The 20,832-nt window shown below is 42.5% G+C and overlaps 1 protein-coding gene across 3 annotated transcripts in view; it reads right to left on the reverse strand.

The window, feature by feature from the left end:
• Nucleotides 1-20,832, reverse strand: part of RAPGEF5 (Rap guanine nucleotide exchange factor 5) — a 167,480-nt gene that overhangs the window by 53,700 nt on the left and 92,948 nt on the right. For all 3 annotated transcript variants that reach the window (XM_062569216.1, XM_062569215.1, XM_062569214.1), the window contains exons 10-11: nucleotides 14,479-14,579; nucleotides 14,055-14,143 (exon numbers count right to left, since the gene is read on the reverse strand). In XM_062569216.1, the coding sequence (XP_062425200.1) occupies nucleotides 14,055-14,143; nucleotides 14,479-14,579 (190 nt within the window). The remainder of the gene's footprint in view (nucleotides 1-14,054; nucleotides 14,144-14,478; nucleotides 14,580-20,832) is intronic.

A 20,832-nucleotide genomic window follows, 5' to 3' on the forward strand; every position in this document is an offset into this window, starting at 1 on the left:
TGTGGTGTTTGTGGAACAATTTCAAAACATTCCTTGCTTTGAAATCCAGACAATCTGTTAATTTGTAACTGTAAGCCTGAAAAATGCCTCTCCACCTCAGAAAACGTTGGTCCAAAGCAAAGTAACCTAATGATTGTTCTAAGTCACTAGTTTTTTGATATCCCTAAACCTTTCCTACTGAAGGTGAGGACACCACTACAGCACTCACAATAGGCTTCTTTGTACCAACTCCCTTCACAGATCCCAGAAGTCCACAAGTCAAATCCTAGGTCTGACAACCATCAGCCTAACTAGCTTGTTTATGGTCTGAGGACTGACTTTCCCAGTCCCTGTCTTGATTCCTGCCCAGGACCTTATGGGTCAGAAGAAGAACTGGCACAGATCTGTCCGTGCCCTTTGGGCAACTGCTTCCACCCACTGCTCTCAACTGCCTCATCCCAGATCTCCATGACACAACGCAGTACTTTCTAGGAGCAAGTGCACTCTCTCCATTTGTCAAGATAGCATTTCTTGCAAAGCTGATGCCATTCTCATGTTTTCCATATGCTTTTAGAAAATTGTTATCAATGATTTATTCCTCTTTGTAATCATGCACATGGTTATAGCTTCCCCAATCAGATCTCACTAATCTTGCTCTCTAAAAAAATTCCAGTCCTCTAAGCTGAGATGTTGAATGGAGTGCAACAGTATGAGGAGAAGCTGTAGTTACCTTAATAATCTAAATGTTGTCATTTTTCCATCATTGGTGGTTTCTACGCTTTAGAGCATGAAAAACAATGTTGTAGCTCCTTGTTGCATTGAGAATTTGAATGAAGAAAGGGTGACATCAGAGACCTAACAAAAGCTATTTGTCTATGGTTGTTTTTTGTTGCTGTTTGTTTACTTTCTGCTTCCAACTAGTGGTTCTGTATTCCCTATGATGCACTGGCATTAACAACAACAAACAAAATCACATTGACAAGGCTCATATTGACTGGTGAGGTGGGGAATGAAATCCAACAAGGGTTTTATTATTGTATTGATGCTGACAAATAGAATAGAAATAGAAAAGCAAAAAAAAAGGAGTATCCAGATTTCTCTTTTTATCTTCAGTGGTGCCTACAGATAAGCCAACAAGCCCTAAGTCCTAAAAAACAGAGGGTAATAAGTTGAAGGAAAAGCTGGCTGTTGAATCAATAAGGCCTTGTGGGCAAGAGGGTGGATGCAAGGCTTAGGAAAAAGTAAAGAAATAGAAATGCAATGAAAAGCAGTAGTAGAAGAGGTATAAAAGCCTCCAGCAATCCCAGGTCAGGCAGCACGATTTTTCCATAGTTACATCTCTAGTTCTGGTGAAGCTGAAGTTAAAGCAACAGAATAATATAATTCATCCCAAATGTTGTGACAGGGAAACTCTAAGTTTTATAGTTAGCTTCCATAAAAATTAGATCCACCCATGTTGCTGTTTTATTTACATGGATCTATTTCCCCCATTCTTCTCCCTCCCCCCATTTTTTCTTGCCCTCAGTGTCCTTGAAAACAGCCATCACATTTTCACTTCAGAGACAGTATACTGATTTGGTTTCAGAAAGATCTCACAAGCATTTCTGAACTGAGACAAGGTCATCTCATACTCTCAGCCTGACTCAAGAGACCACTACGTGAGCTGCCGCCGCAACTACAACTCACTTAGGTATTTTTCACCTTGTCTGAAAGATGGGACAAGCAATTTACTTTATTGCAGTAACTGATGCTATTCTGAAAAGCTTTTTCTGCCAGAATCAGCTATACTCCATGAGGGTAATTGACACTGATATTTCAAAAGTCATGAAAAAACACTGGCTGTCAAAGTGGTGTAATTCTACTCCTATTTCAATCTGTGAAAGGATCATAATTGACTTTAAAAAAATGCAGAACTGTCTTCAATGCCAACCACACAGACTTTCCTAAAAGGTGCTATATGCCCTCAACAGTTACTAAACTGGATCAAGCCTCTCCTTCTAAAAAAAGCTACAGCAATTTAAAGCTTGCATTATGAGCTTACAACTTTCAGCTAATGCACAAAGCTTTTGAATTTATGCCAAGAGCATTCAGGTCCATTATTGCCTTTTAGATGGACACCTCAACACACATAAAAGCACTCCTCCTACAATCATTTATTCCTAAATGCAGTAGCTGATTTTCTGACTTGCACACTGAAATCATAAACCAGCAAGATAACATAAACCACAGCAGAATCGCCAACCAACTCCTTTCAGCACATAGAAATTCTTGCCTTAAGTAACTGTAGCATAGCTGCTCTCTCCTCTTTTTTACCTCTGATACAATAAAAAAGCAGCAGCTAGAGTCAGGGCACAGCAGAGCTGAGAACTTGATCATCTGGAGTGTGTTGGGAAGGAAATAAAAAGAGCAAGGTCTGACAACTTTGCTGGAGACCAAATGGAGAAGCATAGCAGTTCACAAATAGCACATCATGGTCCTCGCTCTATGCTGATCTGCAACTCCACTATTTGTGATGCCAACCTACTATTTGGGCATCAGTTTGCCTATCCCACAGATGGGGAATATGCAACAGTGATTATTTGACCGATGCAAGCAGTGGCATTTGGTACTGAAATGCATTTCAGGTTTTGCACGGTTATTAATGGCAATCCAAAGAGCCTGTAGAAAACTTCATTGGGCACTACGCACATGAAATTAGCCAAAAAACTATTCCAAATACAGGTTCACAAATAGGTCTTGGACTGTGCCTGTTGTTTTAATTTCTTTAGGTATCTTCCAAGCACAGGGATTTATAAAAAATGCTAAACAGAAAGGTGGGAAAGATGATAACTGCGTCAGCATACCATACAACAAAGTTTCACAAAGCAGTAGTCACAGACTGCATTTAAGTAGCTTAGAAAAGTAAATATAATTGCAGTTTGGCTACAGTCAAAAACAGCCCTGTTTCTCATCACAAAAAGGTCAAGGCTGCTTTTTCCGTATTACTATAAAACTGTTTGAACTAAGGGCATGTTAATGTGGATCGCGGGGGAAGGAGGAATTAACAACATGAGAGTAAATTTAATTCATAAGGAGGGGAAAAAAGCAGCTTTGAAGGACAGATTTCTTTCAGATTTTTAATACACAACCTCAAAGTAAATCCAGGTCTTCAGTTTGTCAGTGAATGCATCCTTCCACCCTGTGGGTGGGGAATGAACACGCTCTTTATATTTCTCGGCAAATGCTAATCTCACAAGAAAATCATTGTATTATAGTGACTTTGAACACTGGAAACATTGGAATTCAAGCCCTGAAGACAGTGCGTGAACTGTATTCTCGGACTCAAAGACGCAGTAAGTATTTCAAGACCCAGTCTGATGTTTTCAACGTTCTTACATAACTCCCCCACCCCATGCAAACTTCTTTCCTACAAATCTTCCAGAGCACCCTATCCAAGTTTCGTAACATTAGAGAGGGACAGCTCTTGGGAAGGAGGCTTTGTTCTATTCTGAGAACAAGCTTCCTACTTAATAGCTATCGCACCAAAGTGCTAATATCACGCGTGACTGGAGTCATTACTGTACAAACACCCTTGCTTAGTGGGTGGTGAATCACTGTGTTGTGCAAGAGGAACAAAAAAACAGAATACTGAAGACAACGTCTGGGTTTTTAACAGTCTGCAGAGCTAAGAGGCTGCAGGTCAGGCATTGGATAGAAAAAGCCTTAAGAATGAAGGAAAGGAGAACAACAGTAAATGGTGAAGATGAGTAAGCAGCAATGAGAGGTGGGACACCTTTGGTCGAGGCTGCTGAAAGACAGCATGGTCTGTGTCTCCTGATGAAGGAACAGGATGTGTGGACACTATGCAAGAAGCAGCAATGCTGATATTTCCATTTTGCATTCCCAGTTCCTGCTCTCACAGTTAACTGACCTGCCAATCCACACTCAGTCTGCTGCTACTCCTTGAAGGGCTAATAATGTTTTCTACTTCAGATTTAAAGAAACATTTGAATGTCGAAATGTGATCTGATTCCCCACCCCCACAACAAATAAATAGCTGTAATATAAGAAACTCCCTTATAAATCATATCTTGTTTTTCTCTCATAGAAACAGTAGCTTTGAGATAACTGCATGTGTTTTACAATTAATCAGCATCATTGCTTCATTGGCCACAGTCTGGGAAAACATGGAGAAAGGGCTGCGTTTAGGGGCTGAGAACATGTAGAAGGTTGTGCCACAGTTTGCATTGTCTGGTCCCATCTATGTTTCACATTTGGTGCTTTGATCCCACTGCTGTCAGGCGACTAATATCAAAAGGACAGAAAGCAAAAGTTATAAAGGTTTGGACTTGCTTCGAAATGTGGCTATATCTTTGTGCTGAGTCGGCAGCCCTGTTAACTTTCTTTGCTTTTGATGTTCTCATGGCTCACTGGAAAGCAGTCCCATCTCTTTTGCCCCTTCTGTCCAGCCTCCCAGAGGATAACACTTCCATTTCACTGTGGCTGGCAGCGCTTCAAAACCTGATATGCCTGCACCCTCAACACACACACAGAGTAACAAATTTAACTTTTTTTTTTCTCTCTCTCTACTGAGTAGGAAACACAATCTGTATGTGCATCTACATAGGCATGCTATAAGGGACATCATTGCATTGTGTTGCACACTAGGCCACTTAATAGGGCATGAGCTCTGGTCCGCATCTGCAAGGTAGAACGTTAGTTGCAACCAAAGGGATCTGACCTACTTTGTCCCTGAACTTGCAGCTGTTGAACAGACCAAACTTAAACTCTTCAGTACAGTACGTAAGCCAGCTGGCATATTTGTACTTCTGATATTACATCTCTATATCAAGAGATGGTTGGTCTTTGGCACCAACACAGTGCAAGGATCCAATTTTTATTTTTGCCTTTATGGACATGAGTTCTAGTCATCTGACCTGGGAACATTATTTATATCTGCTAGATTTGACGCTGACCAGCCACATTCAGGTGGTCAGAAAAAAGGCTTGGACTGAGACAGAAATGGAGAAGCAACATTTACTAACACTCTTTTAGCACTGAAACACAAATATTTTTATAAAGCAAAACCTTACAACAGTTTCTTTATCCTTCCGACCCTCACAACTTTCTTGGCTTAACAATACAAAAAAAATCAACAAATGTCAGAGGTATCATTCTGAAAAAAGTTCTGAAGAAATATTTCTCAAATATGCCCCTTTATAATCTCTGCTATTTAGCATAATTTAACACATATTAATTTAAATACATATATGATCATATGGGCTTTTGCAGATTTGAAACAGTTATTCCATTGGTCTGGCAGTTCATTCACACCTCCTAGACTTCCAGTGTCTCTAAGGAGAAAGTGATTTTACCTGGTTAGAACTCTTTAGGGTCACAGTGGCTTTACGGAAGTCTAAACAAGCTCTCAGCATCAAAACAACCTGTCTCATAAATACCTTATCAAAATATTTACATCACCCTGGTCTATGTTGCTGTAAAACAAATTAATCTGTTCTGCATTTTACGACTTGGCAAAAAAGATTTTATAGCCCTTTTCACTGTCAAAAGAAGATCATCACAAATCTTAAGCACTAAAAAACTTCTCCCAAGCCAGAACCTCATTGGCCAGTTCCTCTCTATTCAGACCACTAAAACTAAAGCCTTCCTACAGTCAACAATACAAATCTTAATAATAAATGGTTTCAGAGTAGGGTTTTTGTGATGCTCCTTATTAGTTTCCCATATGGAAAAAAGTGGCAAGTAGATAGATCACAGAATTATGAAGGAAAACTGAGGGACTAAAAATACTATGATCTGATTGACTAATAGTATTTAGTGGATAGCTTTTTCTCCTACCAAGTTGACTGCCTCACCATTTCCCACCAACACTACTCTTACACAGGGGACAGAAAACCCTATTTAGGTGCCTGAGGTGCCAAAAGGTACCTTAGGTACTTCTGCACACACTGAAACTGTATCTTTGTATGATGGCTGCCCTTTCCCTCCTTGAAATGGTTTAATCTGATAGGCATGAAAATGCTAGATCATGAAAAGCAACTGTTGATGAACCGAAAAAATACCACTAGCATCTACAGAAAGAGCCTTGATCACTAAGACAACATGATGAGACCATTCACTGTTCCCCATGCTGACTTCAGAAAACTGTACAGCAGGAACACCAGATTCACGGAAACAAGTGAACAGACAGAAGTGTCTGCCTGTAGCACCGTTGACAGGACACACTCGTGCGAGTAGGGAGGGCTGGGGGGCTGATTCCAAGACTTTTTCCCAGGCATTGGATGTAACAGTGAAACAATCCCAGAGCAGCCTCCCAGGACTCTGCCCTTCCCAGAGATTGCCCTAAACGTGCTCTAGCACTCAAGTGTAAAAAGTCTTTTTCAGGCTTTGAGGCCTCATTTCCTACAAACAAGTGTCTGAGCTCCAGCGGGAGACAGGATTTTAGACATATTCCCCACGCTGGCATTTCCTATTAGCTTAGGCACTGCAGTGTGTGTGACATGCTGTCTGCCGTGAATTCCAGACATGACACACTTTCTGCAAGCTGATTCAGCTCACTAATGTGACAGAAAATAATCCTAGCAAAGAGAAACAATAGTTTCCTACTAAGATGCTTAGATCTGCTTGGCGCAAGGTCAAACCAAGCACGAGAGGAGAAGAGGCTACATGGCAACGAAAAGGAGGACAAATGGAGGATACAAGATCTTCCCACTTGAGTGGAAGCCAGCGTCCGTGCTGGCTGCCTCAGTCCCAGTCTCTAGTTCTAGTACTAGGTCTTTGACAGAGGCTGAGAGAGGATGCCTGGGGAAAATAAAAACATAAGAAAAAGACAAGTACAGAATTAACCTTCTCTGATATACTGTCATAGCTTCCCAAACTGGACCATATCCCGGGAAGGATGGAGTCTTCTTCCACAATTTTACCTAATTTCTTTTTACATCCTTTCGAATTTTGGCTTCCACAAAATCCTCACACAATGAGTTTCATAGTTTAATCGTGCATCATATCAAAAGAAGAACTTCTCTTTATTCATTATAAACCAAATAATTTCCTGCGCTATAAGAAACAATGAATAATTTTTCCATAGTCACTTTCCCCACATAATTCATGGTTTTACAGACCATAATGATACGCCTCCTTTATATATATAATGATATATCCCTCCTTTACAGATACCTCTTTTCTATGCCGAGTAACTCTAGACTATTTAGTCTTAGATCTATTTAATCTATACTTCTAATTATCCTTGACGTCCTTTTCATACCTCTTCCAGTTTATTTAAAACCTTTTTGAGCTGGGAGAGAAGAGGAAATCATATTTACCCAATATTACACAATTACACAGTGGTAATTACACAATGGTATGGTTCTTGCTTGTCTTCTTTCCTTCCCTAACTGTCTCAAACACTGTTTGCCTTTTTGACCAACGCTGAATGAAATTTTCCAAGAACCATCCACATGGTTTCCAAAGACCTGTTTTCTGCACAGTATTAGCTAATTCCGTGCCTCCACTGGATATGTACAACGAGGATTTCCTTTTCTCCGTTTTGGAGAACACATTACTTCGTATTTATCAAACTTGGATCTCATCTGCAATTTTATCATGCAGTCACACAGATTGTTATTTCTTCTGCCTTCCTTCTGGCACAGGGCTGGTTTTCAGGGGGGTCCCACTCCAAACTCCTTATCCTCAGTCTTACACTGCCCCATTCTTACTATCTCCATAAGGTTATTTTGAGTTGGATCAGCTTCCTGATCTAATGCAACTTGCAGACAAACAAGTAATGTTTGTCAGTTCAGTAACAGGATAACATGACAGCTCAAAATCAGAGATGGGAATAGCTAGGTGTACGAGAACAGAATCTTGCATGGTCATCAAAGACAAAACCATGGCTTCATTTGGCATGAGACTCTCAATCATTTAACATGATCAGCTCATTCTGGTAACTTCTCTCCATTTCAGAAACCAACAGTTTACTCTCACCTTTTCTTTTCTCTCTCTTAAGCCATTATTACTCCTGCAAAGGACCTTTCCTTTATGAGAAGATTTTCTAAATTTCTTTAAGGATTTTTGGAAAGAGAATTTAACAAAAGTATTCTGGAAATCCAAATGTAAGATATGGACAGACCAAATCATATATATCCTAACACTCTTCAGATCTTTAACAGCTCTACAAGATACACAAGGTTTGATTGCTTTCTTCCAAAAGTACATTTGTTTTCCCTCAGTGTGATATTTCTGCATGCACTTCTTCATTCTACTTTTATTGTAGTGCTACTCATGTTCCCAGCACAAAGTCATAACTGAAGTTAGGCTCCAGTTTGACATGTAATTCAAATTGCTGCAATCAAGCACAGCTGCTAAAGGGATTAGTCCATCTCTCCTGCTGTCTTCACCTGCATATTTCCCACTCCATGCCACCCTCGCCCTTGTGCCAGAAGTAAAGTTTGTGCCACTGACTGACTAACTGCGTTTGGAAACTGATACATCTTAAAACTAGTAATTTACTATTTCCTGATTTAGGTTCAACAAGGATCAGCTCCCTGATCAAGTCCACCACAAAATCGCACAAAAAGTTGTACTAACACAAGGGAGTGATCGGTTCAGAGGCAGGAATGAAGGCTGGGGAAGGCCAAGCTACTTCTTCTGACTGCAGTGCCAGTTTATGCTGGAATAATGTATGGGTAAAATGACAACCTTATTGCTTAGAGGTTCCGCAAACAGAGGCTTTTCTTTTAATTGGCATCACATTTTCCACCTTCCTCTGCCACTGAAGCTGATTTATATGATAGATTACACACCACTGTTAGGAGTTCAGCAATTTCATATCTGAGTTCCTTTAGAAGTCTTCAGGGAGTAACATCTGATCCTGGTGATTTGTTACTATTCATTTTATTGATTTACTCTAAACCTACTTCTACAGATACTTCAATTTGAGACAGCTCCTTTGACTCATTCTGTATGTAGAAAAGGTCCTGTGTGGGAACCTCCTCAAGTTCGTAATATTGAACACTGAGATAAACAATTATTTTTATTATAAAACAAAATAGTTTTGCTATTGTTAACACTGATATTTCTACATGCATGTTAGGTCTGCTAACCTCTTATTCCTCTCTATAAGCATTGTAATAATATGGATTTTTCCTACTCAGTTCACCAAGTTTTCCTAAGACTTTGGGGTGAAGTTTACAAAGTCCCCCAGAATAACAGTAAGTCAGTATTTCATTGTAAAGCGCTGATAAGAGGCAATAGCAGGCATTTATTCTCTCTATCCTAAATGCTAGAAGATACAGTCACAAAATGTTAGGCAAGTATTTACTCTCCTTGACATCAGTCCCCATGCATCAAATACACTCATCTTGATTTTGCGGCAGTCCCAGGAGTACATGCTTTTAAACACCTTCCATTCATCAGCAATAAGGCACAGTGAGCAAGAATCCTAACAGCATTCTCTATAGCTAAGAAACAAAGCAAATATAGGCATTTTTTCCTGGATTGCTAGACAAAAGACAACACCTAGAAGAGGCAGAGCTGGAGCACTTCTTGGAAGCACCACTTAGCAGCTATATAACTACTATTAACTCATGCAAGGGGAAACCTTTCTCCTAAAAGGTCAGGTACAAGGCTTGCCTCAGGGCAAGCCATACATCTTGGTGCACGTGTGGAAACAGAACAGATTAAACAAAAGTAACCCTTACACAGTGCTCTAGGACAAACAGACAAGGTTTGAGGGTTCCTCTGGATGCTAAATCATGATCCCAAAGCTACAACTGCTTCTTTGTGACTGGGGAGAGCTCCCAGTGACTCAAGGACCATCTACAGTTTCAGATAAAGTGACACAGCATGGCAGAAAGGTAATTACACCTTTCCTCTCCTCCTATTCCTAATACATGCAAGCCATGTCTAAATGTTTCTGCATCTATTTTCACTAGGTCTTGAAGGTTCATGTTCTTTTCCTGTTCAGTTAACTCTCCTCCAGGCCTTTATCACTTGCCACCCTAAATTCTGTGATATCCTATCTGACAAAAGTTATCATGCCTCTACCTTGTCACAATCCCCTTCACCTCCTCTTCTAAAAAATGCATCAGTTCAGACCATCACCACCACCTGTTACTCCAGTCATGCCATTCCTCATTTCATTCTTTCCTCTAGGTCTCCATTTCGCACTGCTTCTTGCCCTCAAAGACCTTCATAAATCAGTCTCTTCTTCCTACTCATTCCCTAAAATGAATATCATGGTAGCAAGCTGAAAGATAAGTAGTGTCATCAGATGTGATGAGGGGAGATAAAGCATTCTGTTTCAGCAACATTTAGATTAAGCCACCTGAGAGAGGTGGTCCAACACATGGGAATGGACTGAGAGAGCGAAGCAGCCTAGGGAAGTAGCAGTGGATTTGATGATCATTGTGTCACAGAGGTTATCAAATGTTGAACAAGACCACCAAGAGGCAAGATGGCATGTTTGAATAGAGACCAGTCAGAGGATCCTCCGAAGACTAGATCAGGATAATATCCAGGAAAGGAAATGTTGCTAATGCCCAAGAAAGAAAGGCTTTTGTAGAAGAGGATAACAATTTTGAGGGAAAAACAAAAAGAAAAAAAAGAAAAGGAAAAAGTCATGGTCAATGGAAATGGATTAGAGATCCTGAGACCATAAGATTTGGCTTTTCAGAGATTACTCATTCAAGTTCTCATCCTTGGCAAGGATTCTCCCAGGAGGTAAGCCTAACATTTTCTGCCTCAGTACTGACATATTTGAAGGGTCTTACTCTACTGAATTCTTAAGACTTCAAACTGCCCTTTAATGTATGCACTCAGCAGACATTCATAGATGATTACAACAAGCTTAGAGATCATCTGAAAATATTCTTAGTTACAGAAATTAAAGAATTTCCAATAGTTCATGTTTTCCTACTCATGCTAGAAAACAAGAAAAATACAGTCTTTTGGGGAGGTAGTATATTACAGGTTATAGCACCTCTACATGATGAAAATTTTCTTCCTTTGAGATGGGAGGCTCTAGGTTAGTGGCAAGTCCCAACTGAAGATGATGCCTCAAGGGCTCCTATATACTTCTGCCACAATCATCAGGAAAAAAAAAGAGTCATTAAACAGTTATTAACTACCTAAGTTTATGGAGTCTTGTAAACCTCTGACTTTCAAGACAACCTTTCAAGACATGCCTACAGAAGTCATATGAGCAACAGATTAGTTCTCTTTATTGCCCTCAGCAATGTCCTCTTTATTGTCCTTAGTTGCTGTAATGATGTTCTACCATGTCACAGGTAACAGGACTCTTCTTCAGGAGGGGTGACAGAAGCTATTCCTATCTGTTTATCATAGCACACGGATCAAAGAGTGCTTAAGGTATCTTGCTGCAAGTTTAGAGGCAACTGAAAGGAACCATCAGGCCTGGGCTGGACCAAGGTTAAATTTATTCCAGACCATCTCCAAAGCTTTCCTTTACTCTATCCACTGTAAACTGGTATCTGCTGACCTGGGCTAGAAAATGAAGGATGGCTGGAAGCAATACAAGGCACATCATCCAGCCATGCTACTGTTTATAAAAAACAGTGTTTCATGACCATGCCCAGGAGTTAATGGATATTACTTTTAATGACCACTGAGGCTTGCAGCCTCGATTTGTTATGCAAAGAATGGGAATGAGAGCATCCCTCCCTGGAAACCAATGCAAAGGATCAAGTAGAACAACAGCCCCCTGTGCATTAGCATACATAAGAATGGCTCTTTCTTATATTCTCCACAGATACAAATAAGCAAACAGGGGTGTGGGGCTGTAAGGAGAACAGGAGGCCAAGGAAGTCATCATGTAACTGGCAACCTGACAGCAGGAGCAGCAGCTGGGTGCAATGACATTGTCCTTTTATGTTCCACAAAACTGTGTCTGCTAAGACACAAGCCTGCAGGACTCTGCCACTCCACAGTCCTCTGGGATGGGCCAGACTGGAACTATAAAAATTGCCATTGCCTACAAGGAATAGCAAAGCCTAGACAAATGGCACAAGGACGCCAAAGGTGTACGTATGCTTACTATAAAGCCATGTTTCCTGTATTTCCTTGTGTCAACTACTATAGGGATCTGCAAAACAAAGCAATCACAATTATCACAGGGGCATCTACCACACAAACATTAGAAAACATAATTCAAAAAAAAAATCTTTTATTTTGGAGAAGTACTCTATTACCAGATTAATAAAGCTAGACAAAACAGTGTACGATGAACTACCCTCAGATAACTTGAGGGGCACTGGGCAAGGTTTAGGACATTTCATTGTGATGGCAGGAAAGCGAAACCACAGCCCCCTACTTCTCGGTTCCATCAATGAGATCCAGTTTGCCCCGGCTACAGAGAAGAGCTAATTGTTTCTCTCGGATAAGGCAGAAGATGGGAGGAGAAGCCAACATTTAAATACATTACCATCTGCTAACGAACAAGTCAAGTAGTGGCTTTAGTATTTGCTCTGAGGGCAGTTTGTCAGCTCCTCTCTAAAACAGTAAGAGGCTAATGAACTGCCCAGCTTGGGCACAGTGATGGGGGCGAAAGAAAGAGGGGAAAAAAGAAAGAAAGAAGGAAAGAAAGAAAAGGTAGGAAATATCAATATCATATATACTCGGTATCTAATATTTTATGTAAAGAGTGTTTTGTATTTTAAAACACTAAACTATAACACATAATACTAGTGAAAATTTCATTGTTTTCCAGCAAGATTTTGAGCTTATGAACAAAGCTAAAGAACTGTAAGAGCAGGGCAACTAATGTCCCTCAATCTGCAGGTGATAAATGTTTCTGGGCAAACATTTTCTGAATTTATCTGAATTTTGACTACAAAGAGCCCAAGTATCCTTCAATGAACCACCCCGTTACACTGCCCAAGGGCTGTCTCAGATAAATCATACACAGAAGTAGTTTGACTGCATCTGTGAAAGCAAAGCGATCAGAGCCTCTCTGCACTTACATATTAATGCCTAGGCAGACAAAAGCAGCACTAGGAACATAATACTATCACCACTGGACACTCCATATATTTCTTTGGGGCATTTATGCATCATCACTAGGAATATCCCAATTGTCCCACACTAAACTAATGACTTGTTCTAACAACCCACTGCTGATGTACCTCTGGGAATCACAGATGTTATTTATATTTTCAGTCACTTAAAAGGATTAAAGTGTGTTTATTCTCAGTAATCTCATTTGTAGAGAGAGCTATATACAGGCATCAAGAGTATGCATTTTAACCCTATTGGGAGCGATCAGATGCACAGCTCTGTTGAGATCCAGCTGCATCCTCAGCATTCTCTTCAGAATTTGGAAACTCTGGAAGTCTCACCAGCCTGGCTATTTTCATTAAAACTATAAATAAATTGCAGGTTGCAGGCACTCCTGATAAACTACCACAGCACCTCTGGTGACAGCAAGCTGTGCATATGGCCAAGCGATCTAGCTGAAAATTAAACTGCATGTCAAGTAGCCCGATCAATATAATAATTGCTCTGGGCTGGAACAGATTACTACCTTTGGTTGAAGACATACAAGTACAGCATCAGGCTGCATCTTCTGTTCTGAGGAATTGATAAACCACACTGATGAAACAGAGGATGCGCCGAAGTACTTGGGTGGTGGCAAAATGTGCACTCAGCCACACGACTGAAGTGAACATCAAGTATTCTGATCAATATAATAATAATAGCTGCAGGCTACAAGGAATTGCAGTCCCTAGTTGAAGAGACATGAGTGCTGCGCAACACACGCTGCAGCCCGGGCGATCTAGTGTAAGCCACATATTAAAAAAAAAAAAAAAAAAAAAAAAAAAAAAAAAGGCAGAAGTTGTAGCTAAGTGTGCAATTCCTGGGTAGATTCACTAATTGCGGCTATTGCTGCGCGCCTCACTTCGCCACCGTGCGCCTAGCACACGGTCCCGCTCTCCCCGCCGCATCCCCTCGCGTTTTCGGCCCGGGGCCGGCCAGAGCCGCCGGCTTTCCGCGGGGCCGCGGCTCTCGGCGGAGCCGGGCACCAGCCGGCCCCGGCGCGGCGCTGCCCGCTCGCTCCTTACCCGTCTCTTTGTCCTGGGCGGCTTCCAGGTGCAGGTCGCCGAGGAGGTGCTCCAGGATCTTCTCCGGCGTCCCCGACACCACCACGTATCTGTCAGAAAGCAGAGAGTCCACAGAGTCGTCCTCCGTGGAGGACTGCGAGCGGCTGCTCCATTCGTCCTCCTCGTCCTCCTCGTCGATGTACTTGAAGTAAGGCACGTCGAAGGTGGGCAGCGGCCGCTCCCCGCCCCGCTCGGCCAGCGGCCCCGCCACCCGCCCGCGGGAGCTGCCCATGGCCGCGCACCGCGGCGGCTCAGGCGCGTCCCGCGGGGGCCATGGCCACGGCCCCGCCGCCCGCCGCCCGCCGCCCGCGCGCGCGGAGCCCGCCGCGCCGCCGCGCCGCGCCCCCGCCGCCCGCCCGCCGCCGCCGCCGCGGCAGCCGCTTACCTCGCGCGCCGCTCGGGGGCCGGGCTGCGTGACCACACCTTCCTCAGCACCAGCGCCTCCCGCGCCGCCTCCCGCGCCGCCGCCGCGCCGCCGCCGTCCGCCTGCGGGCAGGGCAGGGCAGGGGGAGCGCCGTCAGGGCCCGCCGCCCCGCGCCGCGCCGCGCCGCGCCGGGACGGGGCGGGACGGGCGGGCGGGACGGGCCCCCTCGGCGGCCGGGGCGCGGCACCAGCCCGCGGCAGGGATGCGGGCCGCTTCCCGGAGCGCAGGGCTCGGTTAGCTGTCAACCGGCGGGAGGGAGCAGAGGGCAGCCTGCAGCAGCCCGAGCCCCTGGGGCCTCCCGGGCGCTCCAGGCACAGCTCGCGCCCTACGCAAGCAGAACACGCACCGCTTCCCTCCTGTACTTAAACAAAGGCAGTAAAAACAGTGAGGCAGGGATGCAACGTATGTCGCTAGGCATCCTTCAAAATATCTCCCTCCCTCTCAACAACTTTTTGACTTGCGAGACAAACGGCAGCACAGAAAGTTAAACCCTGTGAACACCCTTTGCATGAATCTCAGCCAAACGGAGACGGGTCAGTGCATCGACCTTCCCCGTCTGGGCTCCCTTGAGCAGACGGGAGCCGAGCAACCAGCCATTTCTGCATGCGCAGCCCGCGTCCGCAGGCACCGAGCAGCTACAGCCAGCTGACTGTGCACCGTGCACTGTGCACCGTGCAGCGCGGAGACGAGGGCCTGCTGCTGACGGAGCGGGGCGCACTGAAACGCACTGGCTGACGAGAGCTGCTCCGAGGCCACTGCGAGATCCTCCTAGCGGATTCTGTCGTAGGAGTGTGAGCAACACAAAAGAGCGAGCTATTTAAATGCAAGTGCATATGGCAGTGGCCGTTCCTCTAAATCTGACCTGGTTTAGAATTCTATCGCTCACTATGGGAATGATACATTCATTTATTAAGGCAGCACATGTACTACTTGAAGGAGAAAAACTAGCATGTATGGATCAAGTGTGCAGCATCCAGCAATGACAAAGACTTCAAGAAGCCTAAAAATTGCTGAGAAGCAGATCTCAGCAAAACAAGATAGAGAACTCTCTGATTCCCCAATCACTTTCTGATTCCCTCTTCTATTATTTTGTTTCCTATTCCATGATCCAGTGAGTGTGATCACTGCTTCTGGCTGTCAGCATGGTTCAAGCACATCCAAAGATGCATCCTCTGCCCTGAGTAAGTTTTCTCTATCAGTAAACAACATGTAGAATTGATCTATTAAATTTCTGCAAGGTCAGACATATAGGTACTGAGCCAATTAATGTCAGATATTCATTGTAACACTCCCAGGGGACATTACTGAGAAGCCACGTTACAGGAATACTGATGAATAATTGTAATCTTCCGTTTCACCGGACGTGGGCTTTTTTGTTGCCTACATATCTGAAAACCTGCAATAAAGCAACAAAAGAGAACGAGAGCAAGAACTGGAAACAGGTGCAGTATTAAAGCAATTCAGTAACAGGGAGGTTTATGCGAACAAACCAATCCCTCCATTTCTCTCTCTCTCTCTCTTTCTCTTTCTTTCTCTGGCATCCTCTAAGAGAGCCCTGGTCCTCACTTCCCTGAGCTCGCTGACATTCTGAACTGCAGCAGATATAGGGCATATGTGTGGTGTATGGCACTGTATCTGTACAAACCATCTATTTTCACATATATGGAAATGGATTTTTAGCACACCCATATATATTACATACATGAGCAGCTGGCAGTGACTCAACAGCAAGCAGTGAGAGGGTGAAAGCTAATCCTACTGAAAGGACATTAACAATAAGCTATGCTGGAAGACAGCATTCCCACTTTAACATCTCACCAAGCAGAGACATTTCCAAAAACTCTTTTGGGTAACTATATGGAACCTAAACACATAAAGAGCTCCAATGATAAGATTTTCATAAGGTTCTTATTTTTGTCCTTGCCTGTTTTGTCAATTTTGAGGGAAAGAGAAATCAACCCATTTTATCAGGAAGGACAAAAATTGTGCAAAACCCAAGGATAATCAGGCTGAATTTGGATTTTTATTGCCTCTAATAATTATTTTCCAAAAAAAAAAAAAAAAAAAAAAAGGGGAAGGGATAGAGAATTTATTTGGCTATTTTCTGTTTTAAATACTTTCATTGTATGGGAAGAATTATCATCTCATTAAAATCCCAGGTATGCCTGACAATTTTGTGTGTTCATTTTGACCTCAAACAAAGCAAAGCACAATTAAAAGTCCTCTGTAGCTCCCCAATTTTTCCAAGTTCTGATCTCAAGGCTACAGATCTTATTCTAAAATGGCATAAAGGCATGCTTCATTTATTGGAATCCTGAATGGCCTCTGAAATAAATTAATTCTTGCTGGAAGAAAACTGGGCTGCTCTCAGCCTGCTCCATCTGAAGTCACTGGCAGAGGAGGACAAATGACAGCAGTAAGAACCTGTGTACAAGGCAGCACCCTAGCTGAGATGAGTCCCTAGAAGTCAACAAACTGACTGAGGAGACATTTTCATCATACCATCAATTAATTTAATAATGTGATCTCTCAACACTTTCTTATTCAGAGCATCACGCAGCCCATGTGTAAGCAGCCAGCAGCAGCCATACAGGGTCACAGCAGCTCAGCATTACCAACTCCCTCATTTTACAGGTGTCCAGATGAATTTGGGGCAGAAAGGCTGCAGGGGCAGCCTGCGTGCTGCCTATCAACAGCAGAACCGTCACTTAACCTCTGGTGAAGCGGCACCCCAGCTTCGAGCCCTCTGGGGTTGCCTATTTGACATTACTCCATCCACTCCAGTGCAGAGGGTGGGAAATGACTCTCAGGACACCTTTGGTTTGGGCTCTTGCAGAGGAAGCCTGGCTCGGAGGAAAGGCAGCGGGGTGAAGAGCACTAGATATGCCCTGGAGAGTGATCATTGTCTCACTCAGTATGTAGCCTCGAACAAGCCACAGGTCTGGACTCCCCCCGACTTAGCTGTCTCTTGAAAATCACCATTTTCTTCTAAGTTAAGCGTGTGCTAAAAGTTAGCTAGTGTCCATGCAGTGCTCCATCTGTGTTAACCATCATATTCCATGTTTATTATGGCTTTTAATTAATCATCTCTTGATGTCAACCTTTATGTTAACTTACCAGCAGGAGTTTCAAGTAAACAGTAAGGCCCTCTGGACGTGGCAGATCTTTTGACCAATATCACAATCAATACCAGTACTCGCATCTATTTTTCTACTATTGACATAAGCCATTTTATCTCCAGGGTAATATATTTTTAAAAAAACAGGCACATACTACCTTTATTTTCAGCACAAAAGGAACCCTGGCTCAATATAAATATTTATGTACTTATTGGAATGAAACGGCTGCAACTCCTTGCTTAGCAAGCCTTAACTTGTTCAGGTTACGCTTTCCATAAGTAGGAATATGACCCTCTGAATTACTGCTGGAGCAGAAGCAAGCAGAAGTACATAGGATAGTGTTGAAAATAGCCACGGGATGCCAGCTTTATTATGGGAGACGTGATTTCTGAGTTATCTGGAACTGACATGTAGGAATCAAAACTCTAGCCAAAGCAACATGTATCTGTAACAACCTAGGATATTTCCATGTCCCTAGAATTCCTTAGTTTGCCCTTCATTCAAAACAGGAACCAAAATGCAGAATGTGCTGCTTCCCCTCTTCCTACTAGAAAGTTTTTAAATCTATTTACCTTCTAAAAGCTTTTTGCAGCCCTACTCCAGCAAGGAAGCAACAGTATGCTTTGCAATAGTCACAATATCATCATAAAGCTGCTTCACTGAAAATAAAGGTTCTTCTTTTGGGAAGAACCTCCCACTTTCCCATCACTCCTCCATGGGACAGGGCACCTGTGCAAAGGTTTATTTATGCTACCCATTACTAAACTGTCACGTTGAAACATCATGACCTAGCAACTCAAAACATACACTTCCCAATGACAGAACTCTTCTTCAGCATCTCTACATCTGCTTTTTTTAAAAAATGGGCCAGACCCAAAGCTACCCAGGCAAAGCCCAGACCCTTCAATGAATAAGAAAGCCATACTGAAATTAAGGGACAACCTGAACAAAGCCATCTATGCACACACCTCTTCCCACTGAGCAAAGGCAAAGTGAATCTTCCTCGGGCAACATACAACGAAGCAAGCTTTACACAGGCTATCTCTTCCAAAATCACATTGAATAACAAAGAAATTGCCTCCTTTAGGAACTATAGAGGGCAAGAACATTTTGTTTTACAGCATAATTTGGAAAAACTGACTCAACGCTATCAGATAATGCTGATCGCTTCTGCCTCCATGTCTTTTGATGCTGGTGCCAGGGTATGCCCTTGAGTGGTACGGGAAAAGGCAGACACGGAGAATTCCCAGGGCTGCTTGGGCTCTGAGGAGGATTCTGCCTCAGAAGAATCCCGGGAACTTCCCCGCACACAAAATCCAGGCACACAGGGAATCCTTCTGAGAAATGGGCATCAAATACAAGAGTGGAGGCCTGAAGGGGGTTTGGAAACACAGATGTGTAAGTACAGGGAAGGTGCTCCAGTAGGTGACAGAGCAGGAAAACCCACAAAAATAGCAAGATCTTCATTTCAGAAAACTGACTGTCCTCCTGGACAAGTGTATTTTTGCTTAAATGTTATAATCATCCCTGCATTTAATGGAACACATTGCCTGTTCAAAAAGGACATGGGAACACGAGGAAAGATCAAGCCTGAAAACTGGGAAATACGGACTGTTATTCCTTAATTTGTCTCCTTTGAATAAGACAAGATTTTTTATTACATCCTGTTCCATCACTAACAACTCTCTCTTCTTCAAGACATGGTATGCGTTTGCTCTGGGATTGGGTCAAAACTGAGAAAAAATGTTCCTGTCTGTTGGAATCCTGCTTTACCTTCTGCAAAGGCTGAAAGCGTGTGTATCCACAGGGTGATGCAGAGACCCCCAAACTTGCTCACTTAGAACTGGCTTGGACACAATAAAAATCTTAACTGCTTTACTCAGAGCTCTGTGCGGGCTCATTATGTCCTGCAGGAAGATCCTGGCTGTAACACCCAAGAGCTACAGCTGTAATGAAAACCTTTTTCGGCTCAGGCTGAAGCATTCTCAGAGTTCAGTGAGTCTTCAAACGTTAACCTGCAAAGCTCTAACTCCTCTTTGCAAAGCATGTGCAAACTACATTTTTTGGCCTCTAACTTGGGCCAGATTTGGGCAGATATTTATGAAGATGGCAAAAAAACAAAGGCTCTTCCCCAAAGGGATTTCAAATCCCACTTCAGAAGTATAATGATATAAGAGCTTTTCACTGAAACTACTGCCAGATTTTTTTTAACATAGCAAAACAGTATTTACCTCTAACCTTACTCTCAGCAGCTGCTGAACCATGTTGGCTGCATTTTTCATTAAGAAATTAAATAGGCTGAGACAGATACCTTTCAAAATGAGCAGATAAGATGTGACAACTCTTATATGCAAACAAAAATGGATTCTTATAATATGGGAGATTTTCCAACCCAAGTAGTATACAATGAGACTAGTCCTAGCTATAAAACACAGACATATTTATATTATATCAAAGAAGCCAAAAAAATCTATTAACAGCTTCTCCTATAACAGACTCTCTTTCAGACAGCATCTATCAAACACTAAGGATGACTACTTGCTTACACTTCATTATGTTCTTCACTAGAGTCTGTTATTGTGGATACTGCAGAATTAGATTTAAAATCACTGAAGTACAGACAGATGTACAAAAATGGCCCCAGTCCTTACAGGCTATTCCTCTTTATTTGACAAGAAGATGGAAATGAACACATCGCAATTAAAGTAGGAGATGGCCTACAGTATCTCTGATCTCTGAGGATAATCCATCTTGGAATACGTTGCTGTATTTCGCAGAGTTTCAACAGAGACCAAATTCAGCATTAATAGGCTTGATTTACTTTCTGCTACAGCAGGACAAAAGCATTTTAAAGCCACCAGCCCAGCTCAGCCAAGGAGAATGGTAAATATATTTTTTTTGAAATGGTTACCCACTCTTTACTCTAGAAAGACAAAAAATTAAAAATAGCTATTATCCTAATTGTACTTAAAATGCCGTATTACAAAACTTCCTTTTAAATGGGACTGCCTATTTCACAGTCACTTTGATGATCATCATTTTTTCCAAATTTCAGGTAAAAAAATACCATGTATGACTGCAGAAACACCAAAAGCAGCTTTTCATATAAAAACACTTAAGAATCAAAAAATATCTCACATAAGGATATATTGTTCTGTTTTCCTGTAAAATATGGTCCATGGAATACTCATACTAC

Source organism: Rhea pennata, chromosome 2 (genome assembly GCF_028389875.1).
Source record: "Rhea pennata isolate bPtePen1 chromosome 2, bPtePen1.pri, whole genome shotgun sequence".
NCBI classification, from domain to species: Eukaryota; Metazoa; Chordata; class Aves; order Rheiformes; family Rheidae; genus Rhea; species Rhea pennata.